General features: G+C 43.8%; 2 protein-coding genes across 2 annotated transcripts in view; both read right to left on the bottom strand.

Annotated features, from left to right (window-relative positions):
* Positions 1 to 925: 925 nt before the first annotated feature.
* si:dkey-156n14.3 (zinc finger protein ZXDC) lies at positions 926 to 9,862 on the bottom strand. Its single transcript, XM_068712674.1, has 10 exons — positions 7,809 to 9,862; positions 7,546 to 7,698; positions 6,057 to 6,135; positions 5,536 to 5,666; positions 5,185 to 5,355; positions 4,033 to 4,817; positions 3,289 to 3,373; positions 3,006 to 3,178; positions 2,778 to 2,879; positions 926 to 1,643 (listed from the first exon to the last, which is right to left on the bottom strand). The coding sequence occupies exons 1-10, from the start codon at positions 9,823 to 9,825 to the stop codon at positions 1,557 to 1,559; spliced, it is 3,783 nt and encodes a 1,260-aa protein (XP_068568775.1). The 5' UTR covers positions 9,826 to 9,862; the 3' UTR covers positions 926 to 1,556.
* A 3,445-nt stretch (positions 9,863 to 13,307) lies between these two features.
* Positions 13,308 to 19,986, bottom strand: part of LOC137874052 (copine-9-like) — a 237,599-nt gene continuing 230,920 nt past the window's right edge. Inside the window, exons 19-20 of the mRNA XM_068712676.1 lie at positions 14,698 to 14,771; positions 13,308 to 13,884 (exon numbers count right to left, since the gene is read on the bottom strand). Of these exons, the coding sequence (XP_068568777.1) occupies positions 13,660 to 13,884; positions 14,698 to 14,771 (299 nt within the window). The 3' untranslated portion in view covers positions 13,308 to 13,659. The remainder of the gene's footprint in view (positions 13,885 to 14,697; positions 14,772 to 19,986) is intronic.

The following is a 19,986-nucleotide window of genomic DNA, read 5'->3' as shown; positions in this document are numbered from 1 at the left end:
CATTAAATACTTTCTACATGCGACCAAATAAATGCATTTAGTTAGAATCATTCTTTTCACTTCCTCTCATCAGTAACACAATATGAACATTCAGGCCCCCTCATGTGGCTCAAACCTTAAGAGGACTATGGAAAGAATGTAGCGACCCTGATAAAATCTCTCGTGACCCACCTGAGGGTCCCGACCCAGGCTTTGGTTCTAGAGCGATCATATAACATGAGGCTGAAATCACTGCTTCAGCTAAGAGTCTTAATACTTGTATTAAGAAGTGAACTTTCACGTTGACACATTTGCAAACATTTCTAAAACCCCGTCATGGCTTTGTCATTATGAAGGATAGAGGGGGAAATTAATTTAAAGGGGGCTGACTACTTCCTGGATGCAGTGTAGATATGGATGGGTGGTCATTCAACTGTCCCGAGCATCTAATAAAACAAAGCATATTTATAAAAGTCCTTTGTTTATGGATATGATCCCTCAAAGTTCTAATTGGAACAACAAATGTTTCACAAGTTTCTTGTTGATCATGTAGTGAGAAGAGTTTGCTTTCAGGAGATACATTGGTTTTGTGATAGGACAAGATAAAGTGATATGTTGTTACAAGAAATGATTTTTGTAGAAACTGAATCATTCGGAAAATGTGCTGCCATAGAGACTCTGGTCTCATCTTGTCTCCTTTAAAGTGGTCAAAGGCTCTGTGAGTGAGTGAGTGAGTGAGTGAGTGAGTGAGTGAGTGAGAGTGAGAGTGAGAGTGAGAGAGAGAGAGAGAGAGAGAGAGAGAGAGAGAGAGAGAGAGAGATTATTATTAAATTCACTTCATGCTTCCTGTGAATCCTTGTACGTTCTTTGTCGGGTCGAAATGAAAACACATTCTGGTTTTATTGTAAGAAACAGAAATGGAAATGAAGACCTCCACACAGCGCCGTTCTGATTGTGCTTTCATTCTTTAATTCCTCTGTGTTTGGCTCTGCCATTTTGTAAACCCACAGCTAAATAATAAATAACAAAAACAGATAGAATTATTATAAGAAGGTAGTAACACATGACATGATGCATATAAACACATGAACAGGCATGATTTCAACATGGGCTCGCTGCTGCCATAGGAAAAAGAAATGAAGAGTAGCAACAGAATAAAGCAGATGCCCCGCCAGTGGAGGAATGCACAGCGTGAGGCGTCTGTAAGGCAACTGGAGCGTAGACAGCGCACTGTGTGTGTGTGCATGAGTGGCAATGTGGCACCATGGAATAGACACCGTTACGATGAAAGTCCAGAGGAGTCCCTCGCATGTGTCTTTGACATGAGAATGCCCTCAGGTTCCATTTTGGTACAAACTGGACTTTAGAGATAAACACAAAATAATCTTCAGAATAAACAAATCCTCTCCATCTCCTCTTGTCAAGGTGCGTTATCTGTGGACTCATATCCTCCCCCTTCGCCAACTTTACGAACCACACGTCCAAAAAGGCTCTCGGAGTCCTGGGAAGAGACGAGGCAAACCGTTTGTTGGTGTAAACTGCGGACGGCGGGCCTCGGACCTGCGGCACCGTGGCCCTCACTCCAGGTCCTGGAGGTTGATTGTGCTTCCCGTGAACTGGGAGTTGTCGGAGCCGTTGTCGTCCTCCGTCATCACCGAAGGTTCCTTTTGGAGGAAACAGTCACACAGATCAGTTCTCTTGTATCCAAACTGGGGTTGCAAAGCGTCAGAAAGGTTTTCATGGGACGTTTGGCACAATTTTAATACAAAAATCATACATCTATAAAAAGAGACACTGTGTAGGACGTGGTGGCATCTAGTGGTGTGGTTGCACTCTGTGGCTCATCTTACCGTAGTTTCACTAGAACATGCTTCTATGTTTTATAAGCTAGCTTGACAACACGCCACAGGCAGACAACTGGAGTTTATTATCCTGTTACAATTGTTTGTTTTTAAGACAATGTGATTGAATAACATATTGAAATAATTATGGATTATATCTGTTTATGATGTGGTAAAAGGTTTGTTAATATCTAATCATTAATTCCCATGGAAAATTTCCACACATTGAATATTCCCAGAACTTTGCAACCCTGAACCAAAAAGAAAATGCACCGCGTGGAAAAGTTCACCTGTGCTTAACACATGGTGGCTGCTACAAATATGCTGCTCAGTCAGGGTTCCACTCTGGTATGACGGACGGGGATCGTACTGTACACCAACATGTTCCTCTCCGTGGAAGTCTGATACAACAGATGTACACTATGGCTGTAATCTCTCTATAAAATCCTCTCATGGGCTGGAAATTGTGACAAATGTATCATAGTATAATGCAAACACACCTGCAGAGATGTAGGCAAAAAAAGCTAGCAAGCACGTCAACTTTAGCAACTAAAACCAAACACGCAAACCAATTTAACATTATTCAACCGTCAAGAGGAAAGCAACCTTTTGTTAAGTCATTCAACCAGCAGGTGCCAGCTACCGCGTGAGAGGACTTAGGAGTGCGTTAACAGCGTTTACACAACATAACCAAAATAATGTCATCCATAAAGGGGAGCTCTGACAGACAGCCTTGTAGTTCATTCTCAAGCAAAGGAGAATGTTGAACTAATGTTCGCACGATTTTCCAGATTTTGTAGGACGCGTGTCAGTGCTAACACGAGATGTCGGCTCGTGGAAACGGACTCTGTTCACTTAAACTAAAATGTCACCAGAAAGAAAATACGTGGTGTCAGTGTAAAGGCTTTGAATGTGGTTCTTTAAACAGACAGGACCCAAAAATAAAACTTTTCCCACCTGTAAGATGTTGACAGGCAGGTCGGCAGTGAGCTGAGAGTGGGAGCTGGAGGGTTGAGAGCTCAGCTGGAAGGCCAGGTCACCATCACTGGCTGGGTCGTCCTGCATTCACACACACACACACACACACACACACACACACACACACACACACACACACACACACACACACACGATCAGAAGCAGACGCACACATTTGCATAACAATGAGATGTCTGGGGCTCTCACCTGCAGCAGCTGAATCTGGACATACTGGGCCCCGGTGACAGGGTCACGCAGGGTCAGGCCCCCATTGGCTGCTGCCGCCCCTTCACCATAACGAACACCAGAGGGAGCCATCGCTGTAGGAGCCGAAGCTGCCTTTACTCCTTTCGGTTTCCTCTGACTCGACCCTGAAGCCCCTGGATTGAGCCAAAAGAGGACACTACCATGACTCGCTGTAGAACAATAGCTTTGGTCGCTGTTCTAGGAACGTTAAATAAAAGGCCTGGAATCGCTCCACGCGTCTTACCGGAGGAGACTGAAGGACCTCTTTGCTTCTTCTTTTTGACCAGCTGGATGGCTCTGTAGTCTGTCCTCGCTGAGCCTCCACTCTCCTGACAAACAAAACAGGAACGCAGAGGTTACTACACACCATTATGTAGGCTTCTCAGGGCCAAGCTGCTACTAGCACAGATTTGGGCCATTTCCCTTTCACATTACAGAATACAACAAACAAACGCATGTTTCCTTGAAAGACTACTCAAGAGTTGTACTCCAAGAAAATAAAACTTTATTGTCCGTCTTATCCTTCTATTCTATAACATCAGACAAATGATGGACAGTATCAAAAATAAACTAAGTATAATCAGTGATATTTACTTTTTTTGTTCCATTGTTCCTTATCAGAACCTGGCGCCTACATTACCCCCAGTGCAACGCATAAGCCTAAAGGTATACAGAGATGTGTTTGTGCTAGTAGCAGCAATCGTAGCCTGCAGCAGAGATGAGCAGCGGGCTAAAGACGTCTGGTAACATCACTTCTTTCTAACCTCACAGCTACAGGTTTGTTTTATATTTTCTCTCTCTTCAGCCTCAACTGATGCTGACTCAAGTGACATCACTTGAGGAAATTTATCAGATTTCACACAGCTCTATCTGGAGACACATGTGGCTTTAAACAACTTCACATATGCAGTAGTATACCCAAAATGCTGGAAAACAGGAGGGCATACAAGCCCTTTAAACTAAGTTGCATAGCAGCATGAACACTCACCAGGAAGCTGCTGGGTGACACAGCATTGAGTTCCTGGTCTTTCTGTGGGCTGAAGCTGCTGCTGTGGCCGGGGAAAACAAACTGGGTGAGGACTTTCCCTCCCTCTTGATGTCCCAGCACCTCCACGCAGCCTAGCAGAGGCCCCGCTCCCCCCTGGCCACCCACCTCCACCACCTTTGAAGGTGAGGTCAGCTGCTCGGCAACAGGGGCCACCGCCATGGAGGCGGTGGGCTCCACGCTCAGGGCACTGGAAGAGCTGAGTGGGTGCTGCAGAGCGGGGTCCGCGGAGGCACCGGCACCCTGCATGGCGAGAGCCGTGAGTGTTCCCAGGGCCTCCGGGGTAACCGTCTGCACATCATCCAGATTGAGAGTGCCCTGTGGGGGCAGGACGTCGCCCACTGACCCTTCCAAACCGTGGTGGGGGCCCATGTCAGCACTGGCTGCCAGGATTAGAGGGTCCACTGCTTTGGCCGACATGGTGCTGTTCCCGGGGCCCAGAGTGGTGCCGACCGAGGAGGGGTCGATGGTGAGGATGCCCGAGCTGACCAGGGAGAGGTCCATGGTGAAAGTGCCGTTACAGCCGCTGCCAGCGACGGAAATCCCCACCCCGATGCCAGCGGAGGGTGCAGCGCCACCAGGCACGGCGGAGAAAAGAGAGCTGAGGTCCAGGTTGGTCAGCTGGTCGCTCCCGGCAATATCGGGCCCGGCAACTGTTGATGGGGTGGCACTGATGAGCTCACTGCTGGGGGTCAGGGTTGGCGTGGTCTCCATCTGGCTGAGAACATCTGGGATGGAGAGGGGAAAGTCTGGAGTTGTTTTGGTAGTAATGATTTTGTGGAATAAATACAGATTTAATAATTAATAAAGACTTTATTACCTAACTAGATAATACAATGACATTCAATCATTGCCTCAATAGGAAGTTTGTTTGTGTTTAATGGGTTTCATAATTAATGAACTCCAGTGTTGACAATTTGCATTCATCTCACTACAGCAACAATCCCTTTTCAAAATACTGAAGTGGATTTTAGTGGCTCAGACGGTATGTAAACATCGTGGTTTTGTGCTATTATCTCCACCATGACCATGAGATTGGACGATAAGTAGCAGTCAAACCATTCCAATGAATGCCTTTCTGTGACGGTCACTAACCAGGACTGAGGTGGTGGTGTTTGAGCATGTGGCTCTTAAGGCTGCTTCGGGAGGAGAAGTGCTTGGAGCAGTTGGCCACAGGACAGCGTGTCCTCAGGGTGCTGCCGTCCTGCTTATGCTTCTTGGAGTGGATGTACAGGCTGCTGCGTGCTGAGAACTTGGCATTACAGCCTGAAGAACATGAAGGAAACAAACGCCATGAATGATTACCTCTTCCCTCCTCTTAATAAACTTTTTAACTGCAGTGAAAAACTCCTCTCCGTTCATGTGAAACTGATCCAAGAGTCGTATTCTCCCATCATAAAGTCCCTCTCCTGTCCTTTGTTTTTGATACCTGTACGCTGTACGTACCTTCTGCATGGCACTGGAAGGGCTTGGTACCCAGATGGGTGATACTGTGACCCTTCAGGTGCTCTGCCCGGGTGAAGGATTTCCCACAACCCTCCTCTGTACAGACAAAGCGTCGGTCATCATCGTGTTTCCTGATAAACAAAGAAGGCTATAGGTCAGTATAAGAACAACTGGTGGATGGAGAGAAAGAGAAAAAAAAAAAAAAATCTATATCAAAACTGAAATAACAGTTAATATGGCAAGGGGAACCAAGACCTCCAGTATAATGACAAGTTTATTAAAACAAAAACAGTTAACAGGAATGCTGCTATATATCACAACCTAAAAAAACTGCATCCAGACCTGTGACACAAAACTAAAACTGAATGACTTGTACGACAAATCATAGTTTTACAGAACTTGTTATACTTAATGCAAAATGTGGTGTGTGGATCACAAAACCCCAATCCCCTAGTAAACTGTCTAAAGTCAGGGTAGCACTGCTCCTTATTTGACTCAGTCACTGTTGTATGAGCACTTACCGTTTATGTCGGAGCAACTTAGACATGCTGGTGAAGGACCAGCCACAGCCCTCAGAGTCACAGACAAACGGCCTTTCACCTGGAATCAGGACATTAGACGTTCATTTACCGGTGCGCCTACGACCATTATGACCATAATAGATAACTTCTGACTGGCTAACTTTGGGCTTAACCCAGGCTTCCTGCTTGTCACACAGCTGGCCCACATTTAGCTGGTGTAACCGTTGCAGCGCTGCTAACCTGCTTCTGAGGGGTTCGGTTTAGAGGATTCAGTACAGGCATATCCTTAGGCTACACCCACACTACTACGTTTCCATTTTAAAACGCATATCTTTTGATACGTTTACACCTAGCGTCCACACTACTCTGGAGTTTAAACCTCCCAAAAACTGCCATTTGAAACCATTACCGACGCTAGGTTAGTTTGAAAACTCCGGGTTTGCCTTAGTGTGGACAGATGGAAACGAAGACCTTTTGAAATGATGACATAGACACGCGCATTCGCTACTTGATTGGGTCTTAGCAGTAACGACGTGTCCTTCCCTGATTCATCACACCGTCAGAAGACAAGAACAGCCTTGATTAGCGATGGACTACCAGGCTAATTCAACATGGATAACGGATTACAGGCGTTGCTGACCTTTGTTGTCTAAACCAGCAGCTGTTGTGCAGTTAAATTCAGCATTTTATAACTCTACTACCGCCGACATGCAGAGGAAGCAGCTGTTATTGAAGCGATTGGCGAGCGGTGTGTCCAGCGGCGTTATCGACCCTACGGAGCAGACGTCTGAAGTCACTGTTAGCAGCTTTGAGAAGGGCGATGGACACAACAGAGGAAACGAGTGAAAGACGTGTGTTGACCACATTTAATGACCCATAATCTAGTAAACTTTAATCTGTATGTGTTAATTTTTAAAGTATATTTGATGTGTGCTTTAGAAAAAGATAGAGCAAGACCTGCAGTGCTGTAACTAAGTTTGAAAAAATAAAACGTATTTCTCCCATGAAATTTGTCTGTTTGAGTTTATATCTTAAGTATCAAGTATGACCCTTTTTTATAAAGAGTACTATAATACTCTAACTAAGCAACCTACCAATCTACTTCCTGTTTACACTGGCACCCACACGCCCAGTGTTCGTGAATAGTCATGCAATATTAATTTTTGGGCATGTTAGTATGAACGGAAATCTTGATGCTGAAACACCGCGTGGACGATGGTCATTTTTGTTTTAAATGGAAGTGTATTAGTGCGAGTGTAGCATTAGTTTCCTGTAACAATATCATGTTTTGGAAAAATGCTAACAGTTGCTCTCATCTGACACGAGTGAACAGAGGGCAACACATTAGTAGCATCATGTGATTGAGGGATGACTTATAGTTTAAGAAAACAGCCTCAAACAGTCACACTCTGTGGAGCATTCCCTCCCTCCCACTTGGGGGGGGAGTTACAGCAACATCATTGACGACTCGAATCTTGCTTCAGCTCACCAGTGTGACTCCTCATGTGGATCTTGAGACGACAGGCCTTGTCATACGTCTTGTCGCAGCCCGGGTAGGTGCAGGTGAAGTGGCCCGTTTCTCTGAAGTGAGTGCGATTGTGGGAGAACAGGGCACTGAAGGTGATGAAGGTTTTCTCACAACCTGCATATGGGGGGGGGGGGACAATAGTAGATGGCCTTTGGGATAAAGCATCAGATGGATAGAGAAGATAAACATGGTGAGGTGTGTACAGTTTACTGGCATCATGTTACCTGGGAATTCACACTTGTGGGGCCTCTGCGGCTCGAAGTGGACCCTCTGGTGATTGGTGAGTCGCGTAGCACTGCGGAACCTCTCGCTGCAGATCTCGCAGATGAAGGCGTTGTCCTGCTCGTGGACTTTGACGTGAGCCTTGAGGTTGTAGACCGTGGTGAAGCGCCGCCCGCAGCCTTCGAACTGACAGGTGTGCGGCCGCTGCTTGTCGTGGGACTGAAGATGCCGCTTCAGTTTGTAAGAGGTGGCGAAGGCCCAACCGCAGCCCTCCATGGTGCACTGGTAGGGGCGTGGGTCCTCTGCATGGTGCAGGAGGTGAACTTTAAGTTTCTGACGTGTATCAAATATGCTGGAGCAGCCTGGCTGAGGGCACCCAAAAGAAGCCACAGTCTCTTTCTTGGAACGTATTAGCGGCACAGACTGGAAGTCCCCACTGTCACAGCCTGCCACAATCGCTTTGGGGGATGGGGTGACCAGATCAGCCTCTGTTACAGCAAACAGCGTCCCCGCCTCCTGCTTAACTAAGGGACAGGAGTCCAGAGATGTCCCGAGCTCTGATAATGAGCAGTCGTCCACCAGAGCCAGCTCGGAGTCACTCACAGACAAACCAGGCCTGGGCTCTTCCTGCTGGCTTGAGCTCGATACTGCCAGGGTGCTGATCTTCCCAATGGATTTAGTGCCACTGTCATAGTTGAGAAGAACAATGTCCTCATGGTCTTTCATGCCCAGGTGCTCCTTTAAGCTGACCATGTCGTCCTCTTTGTGCACATAGCCCTCTGGTGGGGCTGCGAGAGTCAGTATCCCGTTTTCTATGGTCACTATGATGCTTTGGTTATTTATTGTGATGGTACCGGAAAAGGTTTCACTCGCGGGCGGACTTGCGGAGGCCGTGACCGGGTGCGCGCTGCCCTGCAGCCCCGCTGAGTCGGAAATAAAGTCCGAGGTGTCCATGGCTTCCGCGACACCCGAGCTCCCTGAAATCAAAGCACTGCTCTCGTCAACACGAGAGTGCGACGAGAGCCCCCTGACCAATTTACTTTCATTGTTTTCGGTACAGATCTGGCCACAAATCTTATCGCCATATTTGTTTGTCAAAACAACGTCTTCGACAGTGTGGTGAAATACAGTCTGTTTGGCATTACTCACGGAAGCATTGTCGTTTAGCAAATTGAAAACATGGTCGGCTTTTTTCAGGGCCTGGGCATCAAGACAGTTCAAGTTGTCATTAGATTCGTAAAGAATAACGTCACTGCTGCTTCCAAGCTCCATGGAGCCACAGGAACTTGCATTAGAGCATTCTGGTCTGTTACCTTTCACTCGATCGCCGCCCTCCGAGGACACATCCGGTCGCTGTTTGCTTCCTTCACCGTTGCCATCCTCTTGAACGACATTAAAAACAACATACAATTCCTGGGTGGTTTTATCAGCCCTGTTCGCCGTGCTGAAGCTCCCCGGCACAGTAGCGCTGTGGCTGGCCAGTGAGGGCTGCTTGAAGGCGCCGTCCTCACGCTGCTGCCGTAAAACTGGACACGGTAACGTTAAGTGCTTCTGTGGCATCGGTTCATCTTCCCCTTCAAACAGAGGCAGCGCCATTTGCATTACACTATCCCCGCTCTCTACCCCGTATTTCCAGGCGGTCCTCACAAACTCCCGCGAACCGAGCAGCGCGTCGAGCTCATTTTCTTTCTCCGTGCTCATATTATGAAGTCCGACATTCGGTCCGGTGCCCGGGAAATGTGTTTTATCGGTTGGTTGCAGTTTGCTGATAGGCGAACAAGCCGCTCCGCTGCCATTTTCCGCCAGTAGGTGAAACGGTGATGTCCTCGGCCTGGTGTTGTTGTTGTTGTCGTCACTTTGTGGCTCACGCTGCCCCAATAGTCCATCCGCTTCATTTTCGGTGGAAATAAAGCAAGGTATCGGTCCGGTCGCTGACTGAAGAGGAGACAAAGTGGTTCTGTGTAGGGCGCCATGTTGAATGTGAATGTTTTGGGCACCAGAAAGCCCCTGGATTTCCATCTTGGTATCCCTGTAGCAGCGACACAGAAAAGGCCCGCCCTAGTTGACGGAGGCGTTCCAGAGAGCCACTGCACGGTTTACAGCAGGCCGGATGCTGCCTTTCTGACCAGCATGGAAATTCGGCAGTCAGAGGTGGAGGGGAAAACCCTCGGCGATTTATAAGATGTGAATATAATTGTATTAACAACCGAAAAAAAAAAACAGTGAAACTGCGAGTTTTCCACGGTACAACCTTTTATGGGAGCTTTTTTTTTAGGTTTGACATGTAGGAGAAGAGGGACTTGTAAGCCAGACTGAGACCTAAACATAGACCGTATGTCAAAAAGCACGTCTGTGTTTCAGTTTTCCATTTCAGTGTATGATTTGTTATGAAAGTACAAAAATTTGGCTTCAACATTTTATCAGAGGGTAGTTTTTTTTAATGCAGATCAGCATTAGAGGTCTATAGAACCTTGAGAGAGGATCTACGAGGAGTACCTGAAGGCAGCGTTAGCATCATAGTGAAGTGAAACCGGAGTGTATTTTGTAGCAGTGGATCCGAGTTATATTTGTTATTACCAATAAGTAGCATATGTCGGTATACTTTTATGATCCATTTCCTTACAATGCTTTAACTTCAAATTAAAATGTGAAGCCAAATCATTTTATAATTCAAGAAATAAACATTTCAAATCACAGTCACTGTTTTTTTCCCCACTGTATTTCCACTAAGTGGCAGTGTAGTAATATGAAACATACAAAAAAAATCTTCTCAGAAGAAACACCACATTTATTACCACTATAAACGAATATTTATAGAGCATGGCACCCTGAGGGTTTAGACAATGCATTTAAGATTCACATTGTGCTATTGATTGTAATGTTTTGACGACAGAAGTAGTAGAGGATAAAACGTACCATAGCAAGTATGTTAAATAAAAAACTAATGAATGCTTCACCACACTCAGATATAACATTACAAACTTTGACAGAGTTCTATAATATATAGGCTAATAGCTAATAAACTGCGCACGGAGAAACTCTGACAACACACACAGAGTGACTTCATTCTCTGCTCAGGCAGACATTACTCCAATATATCTTTACATAAAAGTGGTTTGCGGCTATATTAATGCTCTGAATTTTGAATTTAGCACTTTTAAGCTGGAGTAAGCATATATACATATATATACACATATACATATATATATATATATATATATATATATATATATATATATACACACACATACATATATATATATATACACACACATACATATATATATATATATATATTTATTTTTTGCAATACCTACCAATGCCAATCCATACATTAGGAAACAGAATAAATGGTAAACAACAAATTGCTGAACATTCCAGCCATGCTATTTTTTTAATAAGAGAAAATAAAAGGAGGAACACGAATTATAATAATTACCTTCTTAAGTATTTTTGTTCAGTCCCTAACATAACCCAACAATCACTCAAAATAGTAACAGACTACAGATGAGCCTTAAACATTATCTTTATTTTGGTTTCTAAGCAACAGCTATAAAACAATGACAAAACCTAGAACTCAATTTTGACCAACACAAATGAAGACAGAAAGACATATTTAGAGTATCAAGAAAGGAACAAAATGGAAGGAAGGAAGACTTTCACAAAATATTCTGTACATCCCTTTAGATGTATTTACATTTTACCCATGTAGGTTGTATGGATCACATACGGGGGGGGGGGGGGGGATACCGTCTGTGAGTGTCATTAACTAATACTGTACACACTGTATAGAAAGTTCCACATGCTTCATACAAAAGTATTCGATACGTTTTTGTGACCATGTGTTGGCATACTTTTTGATAACACGCGCATGCATGCATGTTTCAAACACAGTGTGATAGGAATCTACCCTACTATTGGTGTGGCTCCTATATGTTTGGGATCATCACATTGGCAGTCCTTTCAAGTACACTGCACGCAATAACAGTAGAAATAGAAAGAACGCTCCTGCACAGAACACAAGTCAACACATGTAGGAATGTTGTTTGAAGTCATTTTCTAGATAGGACTAAATATACAGGTTTTTTTTCTAAACAAGTACAATCATTGGCAGCATATCAGCCAAACAAGCATGCAAAATAACACAGATAAATTCGTCATAGAAAAATAGAGCCCTCCCTCGTAACACACTTGTAGGATTATGACAGAAATAAGGCCACATATCCATTTCCTTTCTAATACAATATGACACATGCTTAATAATCCATCCAATATTGTTGTAATTGGCTTTACAGACCTTCCCCGCCTGTTTGAAACCGTTCTTGTTTAGTTGGTTAAGTGCCAAAGGTCAGAGACAAAAAGTTTGGACCTGACTGCACAGTATGTGTGGATGTGAGGAAAGGAATCCTGAATGCAGAAAGCAAAGGCATAGCAAATTAAATCACGAAACAAAGGATATGTCCGCAAAAAAAAGAAGTTCAAATTGCAAATCAGTTTGGTTATAGAGCAGCTGTTGAGCCCAGACTGAGGCAAAACTGTCTGAGCGACTCTGACAGAGAACCAAACCTCACTCTGGTATTCACTCTTTTTGTTTCTCTGGTGAGAAATGAAGAGAAGTAAAAGATGACCCCTGACACTTTCACACATTCTCTGCTACATACGAAGTATTCTGGGCCGTGAAATGCGCGCTGAACAACTCTGTTCCTTTTAAATAGGTCCAGACAGCTTGAGAACCAGAGGACACTCACCTCATGAATGATTCATCCCAAATGACAGCAACAGCTGAGAGTTACAATTTAGAGGAAGAGGAGGAGGAGGAGGGGGTGAGGGGTGAGGGGGTCAGCAGAGCACAGGCATATTTATGTTGGGCTTTGCGACCAAGGCTGAAATAGTCTCTGGATATTGTTAAATTGTGTGGTGGCTGGGAGGAAGTGGAGGAGCTGGGAGTGGAGGATAGTTCAGTCTGTTCTCCTTCCCGAGCCAATTTCATGCTCGTATATATTTCCTGCTTTCAGGAGGGGCTCGCAAGCACCTTCCCTTGGTGTCCAAGTGGGATTAGTTTTGACTCGCCGAGGCTCAGTCTCTGAACGTTAACCTTGAAATGTAGAGCACCCCTTCTATATCAACACACATTTGAATTTCACGTGTAGCATTTTCATGAAGCAATACAAAACTAACCATTGGCTCGCTGATGCCACAACCAGGACGGGATTTCATTTCTGCCTCTCTACTTTCAGATCCACCGTTTTCCTGTCAAGCCTGAAGATAAAAAAAGAATCTAGGAAGGGCCATCAGCTTCAGCACCGCCTTTCTTTACAACAAATCAATGGGCCGGCTGCTTCGGGATGTATTACTCTTATACAGCGGACACTCTTCTCACTGTGAGCAGCAACACTGTCACAGACACTGAAGTGGGGGGGGGGGATGGAGCTGTGGACTCGCCCTCTGTGGGAGAAGTTGTGCTGGCAGAAAAGTCTGTGGGTGGCTTTATTGATGACTGAGGAAAACATGCTAAACTACATTAAAAGCCTTTGATTTAAATGCAGTTTTTAATTGCAGAGCTGTGTGTTACACCTGTGATAGGTGCTGAAAGGTGTTTTCTACATTTCTAGTCCAGGTCTTGTTGGAGAAATCCATCCCCACCAACTCTTCTGGTAGGTGTCCCCTTCAATTTACTGCGGAAACTACGTTCAAAAGCCTGACTCGGTTCCTAATCCTGAAACCATGCAAGACACGTACCACACACACACACACACACACACACACACACACACACACACACACACACACAGAGACACAAACACACATCTCCCTTTTCTCAGATCTCAGACTACCGTACTCGCTGCCCTCGTCTCAGGCGGGCATGTTGCGTTCCTTAGGGGCAGGATTGGTGGATGTGGTGGTGGACATTGATGGGGAGTCTGAGCTGGCGGGCAGAGGAGGCCGGGGTTCGATCCCCTTGCTCTTCATGAAGGACAGCAGCTGGTCAGGGATCTCCGCCAGGACGTCCTTAGCCAAACGGGCCATGCTCAGGACCTGGTTACCCGACCGGTCGATGTAGTCCCGGAAAGGAACAAACTGGACGGGAGCAGGAAAAACGGATGGTGATGACAACAGGGACATTTGTGTGGGAGTGTTTTGCCTTGTGCTTGTTTGGTGTGTAGTTGAATGTCTGTTCGGTATAGCAACTGAATTAATTTAAAGTTACTACGAGGAACTTACATTTTGTGTTGATTTTGTTGGTCCCTGTGGACTAAAGTGGTAGTGTTTCCGAACACCAGCTTGAGTTTCTGGTGAACCTCTATGCTTTCATCTGATTACCAGAATCCGACCCGGTGGCACCGATGACGAGCATTAAGAATAACTATTAAGAAATATACCATCTTCTCGTTGATGGTCTGGTTTACTTTAGCAAGTCATGTAGAGAATCAGTATTACATTGAGACTGTTTAATAACCAGTTTAAAGTTCCTCTTAGTATTTTAAATTACATTCAGCTTTTACATAATACTTACATTTGTGCATGGCAAGATAAGGGGATATTTATGATACTTTTTTGATCAAAACAGATCATAAAATTTCCCATTATTTTTAACAAAAACAGGAAGAAATAGTTCTGCTTTAAACAAAATGGGTCTTCTTTTCCTACACAAACAATATGCCAGGAACCGGATCAGATCAGAATTCATAAAAGTTCCTCAAGCTGTCTCTGCAGTCCTTTACTAGTTAAGAGCCCTAATAAAGGCCTTTGGTTATAATGTGAATGTTGGGGTGTCCCTGAGACAGATTCAGGTTGTAATTGAACAAAATCAACTCCATGCAGATGTGTGCTGGTCACAGTGAGGAGCACCAGAAGTGTGACAGGGCAGCGTGTACGTGGAATACGCTTTACCTGGACGATGTCTCTCTCAGCAAAACGTCCCCTGGAGGACACCCTAACCTCATCCCCGTCCAGCTCCTCCATAGCTGCAGACAACAAACACATCATTTAAACGGTTACGGTAGGCAAAATGTACTACACATCCTATGTGTCCTTTGCTGAACAAATTAAACTGTTAATAGGAAGGTTTTAACAGGAAGGTCTTTAGTGACACAAATACAAATATAGTTCAAAAGCATTTTAAAAATTCATAAAGTCTGATTGCTCAGCAATTTGTTGGATCCTTTATATTGTATGATTCGTCCTATCCTGGGATGTGAACTGTGTACAGCGCTTAATGTAGTATTACTGTATATGAGTCCACAGCTAGTGTGGTTAATTTTTCTATCCTTTTTTTTTCTTTTCACAAAATCTCAGTCAATAGTGGAATTCATTACAAAACCAACAGAACCAAGAACTTGAGCTTGTCTGACTAACTTGACTCACTTCCAGTGTAGACAAAGCTAATCGCGTCTCACAGGACAAACGTCACACCGCCACGAGAACATTATTCACTGTTGGGTTTATTCCTCTCGTACCGATCCTCTAAACTCTCCACTGCTTTTAGACAACACTGATAACAAACACTTCTATATGCTGCATGTTAGCACGCACACAGCTCATGTCTGTGTCTTATATGAGGTAAGGTGCCAAAGAAACAAATCCATGCATGCCTTTAACAAAGAACAGAGAATTGAAATGGTCTGCATAAAAAGCATTTCTCTTCATAGTTACAGTGCAACCCTGTGTCTATGATGTGTGGAACTAAGAGCAGAGGGAACTGCAGTGCAGACCCAGCTGCTGATGAGCCACGCAGCCGTCCTCAGGGACTAATGCAGAGTTCAGACTAAGGACAGGTTAGCGGTCACTCTGTACCACATCTGTTTTCTGCTACTCTCCAAGTGGAGAAAGGAAACAATCACTTATTCTCTAAACCAACTTCATTATTGCTTATATAGGCCACATGGAGGAAGGGAAGGTAAAGTCCCTGACTGGAAAAACAGAGTTATGCATCAATGTATTTATAGTTTCCTATTAACAAAGCACATCAGATGAGAAAAAGTGACAAACAATTAGGGGTGTAACGGTTCACAAAATTCTCGGTTCGGTTCAATACAATACAGTGGTGCCACAGTTCAGTACGTTTCGGTACATTTTCAGTACAGCAAAAAAGCAGAAATGCCAAATCCTCGCTGGTGAGACTCTCAAGTAGTCTTTAATAATGAAAGGTTGTGTTTGATACTTAAGATCTTCTCTAAAATATTCCTCTATAAACTCAAACAGATACGTTTCCTGGAAAGTTTTAGAAGTTTTATTTTTCAGACTTAGTTACAGTGCTGCAGGTCTTGCTCTATCTCTTTCTCTCTCACCTCATATTTACTTTAAAATCAACACTTACACAAAAAGGTGTACTAGATTATGATCCATAAATGTGGTCAACACTTGTCTCACTCGTTTCCTCTGTTTCGTTGTTGTCTGTTCTCTGCTGAAGTCTCTGTCATACTGGAGAGCAATTCATGTTTTGTTCCTTTATAGTTTATGTGTGTTAACTTGTTGTACATAGTTGTTGTTGGAGAAAAATAACTTTTAGAATGATCTGTTCTTATTGTTTAACATACAAGGCTCCATGAAGTCTGGGGCTCCTGTGTGAATTCTCTTCACACTTGTTATCCTCAGATGTTCCTCGTTTAGCAGTCACTGTGACCTTCTGTAGACGAGTTCAAGACATGCCACGTAGCTTTATGCAAATGATTCTGTGCAAACGCACTTGTGTGTTATCCGAAGTATAAATATCAGAGACTCAGAGACAGACCTCTGAGCAGCCTTGATACATGACTTGTATGTGTTTCAACTCTGTCTCCTTCTTGCAAGAATAAATGTCCTGTGATAATTACTTTTACATCGGCTTCGAGTGAATTTCTCTAACAGTTGTACAGAACAAAATAAACATTAATAAGAAAAGGAAAGTCCTCCGTTTCCTGTCCGTCCTCTCTAAAGCCGCTAACCGTTACTTCAGACCAAGGATATTATCGTTAATGAAAACTAACGAAAAAACGAAAACTAGGTGTGAATTTTTTTTTCGTTAACTGAAATAAAAATAAAAACAAGGCTTTATAAAAAAAACAATAACTAACAAACTGTGTTGTAAAATAAAATAGAATTATAGAGAAAATGTCTTTAGTTTTTGTCTTTGTCAATTTATTTCATACATAGCCTAAGTCTATCTTCTACTGTACCACTTTTAGTACACGTCGGGGATGCCAGCGGGACTCTGGCCAGCGTGGCCAGCGTGGCCAGCGCGGGCAGAGCCTCACCTGTCATCATGAAAAGTAAAAAACAAATAATGATAAAATAAAATAAATATTAATATTTCTCTACTGATCTGTGCTATAAATGTAATTTCTGTATGATTCCAATCATTTCAAGCATTTTTATAATCAAAATCGCTGAATTAGCGCATGTCCTGTTCAAACAGAGAGGAGACGGCAGGCAGCGAGGTGAGGCAGCGACGAGCTGTGCCTCACCTCAGATTGCGCAATCCCTCACAAACTGGTGAGCACGTGCCTTTTGCTTTCTCATTGTTTGTCACCACTGTAATATTTGTAGACACTTGTATTATATGTCCTTTCTTTACATAGAATAGGTACTGTATTTTACGTATGTGTAGAACATATTTAGTGTTGCTGATCTGACATTAAACCGCAGTGAAAAAGCACAGAGGGGAGGCAAACACTACTCTGCCTCAAAGAAGAGGGCGTGCGAGAGCCCACGGGTCGGGTTTATGCTTGTTCTGTCGTTGCTCTTCTTCTACACTTCTCTTCTTCTTATATTTTGCTTTGACCACAAAAATGTATGATTCAATATCCAAGCTTAAAAATATCTAAAAAAACAAGGAAATATGACCAAATCAACAGCAATTCAACGTCGGACAGGTAAAGTAACCTTTTATGTGTTTGTTGTTCTCTTTATACATCCGTGGTTGTTACATAGATTATCGCGGAATCTCACGATTTTCGCGAGCACTCCGCTTCTGAAACGCTCTCGGTGGGGCTGGTCGGGGGGCAGATCGCGCCACACACGCTCCCGGTGGAATCAAATATGTACCTTACCTATGTGTGTGTAAAGAATGCTGATATGAAATATGCAAAACAACCAGTAGTCAATGCGCAAGCTGCCAATTGAATGGTGATTTAAGCTACTCTATTGGGTTCATATATTTGTAAATCTGACTCGAGTCAGTGCCTCACCAGCCACAAACCTCACCGTACGTCACTGTACTCCACCGCTTTCTGTATCCTCTGTGTGGCGCTACAGAACACGCCCAAACATGCGTTATGTTGCTCTCGTTACACGTTATGTAAAAGTCATGAAATCGGATGCTGTTTGTCAGAAAATGCAGATTTACTTGGTCTGTTGCATTCCGCGGTAAAGACTAAAACTAATACTGAAACTAATAAAAACTAAACTCAAACTAAGCATTTTCAAAAAATAAAAACTAATTAAAACTAAACTGAAATTGAAAACAAAAAGTTAAAACGAAATAAAAATAAAAACTAGTGACAAATGCAAAACTATAATAACCTTGCTTCAGACGTCCGCTCCGTAGGTCTGATACCTCCGCTGGACACGCCGCTCACTAACGTTAATTGTTCCAATAACAGCTGCTTCCTCCGTAATAATGCAGACTTTAACTGAACAACAGCTGCTAAGACAACACGGTCAACAACGCCTGTAATCAGTTCTCCAGTCGATCGGTAATCAAGACTGTTGTTGTTTGTAAACATCCGGTCACGTGATAGGAGCGTGGCAAATCAGGGAAGGATAGCACGTTACGTCGGGTGGGTTGCCATGTTTTGGCGCAGTGGCTCCACCAATTTCAGCTATATATTTTTTTTCAAAAGCAATTTAATATTATTCAAACGTATTGTTCGGTTTGTAATGCGTACCGAACCGTGAGCCCCGTACCGGACGGTTCAATACGAATACGTGTATCGTTACACCCCTACAAACAATCCGTGGCATTTTCTCAAGAGGGACCCTTTTCACATTTGAATTTCAAGGGGAAAGGGGAAAGTAAAGGATGCTGAGGGAGGGATGCTGATGGGAGAGTGGTGAGGCTCCACATGGCACATGGAGATGGCCAGATGGTGGTCGGAAGCAGCGGGGGAAAAGAGGAGAAGAAGACGAAGGAGGAGGAATCATTTGACATACTTGTATAAGAGGAAATGGTGAAAGAGCAGACAGAGAGACCGGGACAGGACGGACATGACGTGAGAGGACAGAAGAGATGGGATAAGAAGAAGAAATACGTTCGGGGGGGGGGCTGAGGGTGTCCATGAAGATATTGAGCCCGATAGAGATCCTCCTGCTGTCCTGAATAACATATGACACGTATATGTCTGCCTATAGATTCACAGTTCAACACACACACAATCCCACTAATAAGGACATGTGTTCATCACATGGTTTGTAGATGATATGGGGCTACATGGAGATTCTTCATGATGATCATTTTAAGAGATCAGCGTGTTATTGTCGGGTGATAGTTTGGTTTCATCGGTACCCATTATCTGATACACTAGAATGTATTGTCTCTTTGTATTAAGACTAGGTTTCTCATGAACCCCGTTGTTTTTCCTCTGATCTCTGAAGAGGACACACACATAAAGGTTGGTACAGAAGGATCTTTAGCAATCGCTACTTGAAATTGTTAATCATGATAATCATGACAAAGCAATCACATCCCAATGTCCATTAAGTAGATAGTTTTGCCTACTACTGCTCCCAAGATAGATTTTCTATCTCAAGTTCATTCAAATTCAGTCACTTCTTAACTAAGTAGAGTTACCACCTTACAGTTGTATGCCTCCCCCAACCAGTCATGTTGCATCATTATCCTATATTTCTGTGAAATCGTCAGTAATAGCATAGGAATTCTTGAATTATGATGTTTTATGATGTCACAGTGACCTTTGACCACCAAATTCTAATCAGTCAACCCTGGTGTCCAAGTGGACGTGTGTACCAGATGTAATAAATTTTCCTCAGGGTGTTCCTGAGATATTGCTTTCCTAAGAATAGGATGGTTGTAAGGTCACAGTGACCACCACCTTCGATCACCAAAATCTAGTCCAGGTGGATGTTTGAAGAAATCACATTACAAGGCGGACATACAGACCGACAACCCAAAAACATAATGGCTAATGGACTGTACTTGTATAGAGCTTTTCTAGTTCTCCGACCACTCAAAGCTTTAACACT

The sequence above is a fragment of the Cebidichthys violaceus genome, unplaced genomic scaffold (assembly GCF_023349555.1).
Source record: "Cebidichthys violaceus isolate CVI_PGR_0920_01 unplaced genomic scaffold, fCebVio1.0.p SCAF_17, whole genome shotgun sequence".
NCBI lineage: Eukaryota > Metazoa > Chordata > Actinopteri > Perciformes > Stichaeidae > Cebidichthys > Cebidichthys violaceus.
Note: the sequence above shows the minus strand (reverse complement) of the source record. Positions and strands in the feature narration are given on the sequence as shown.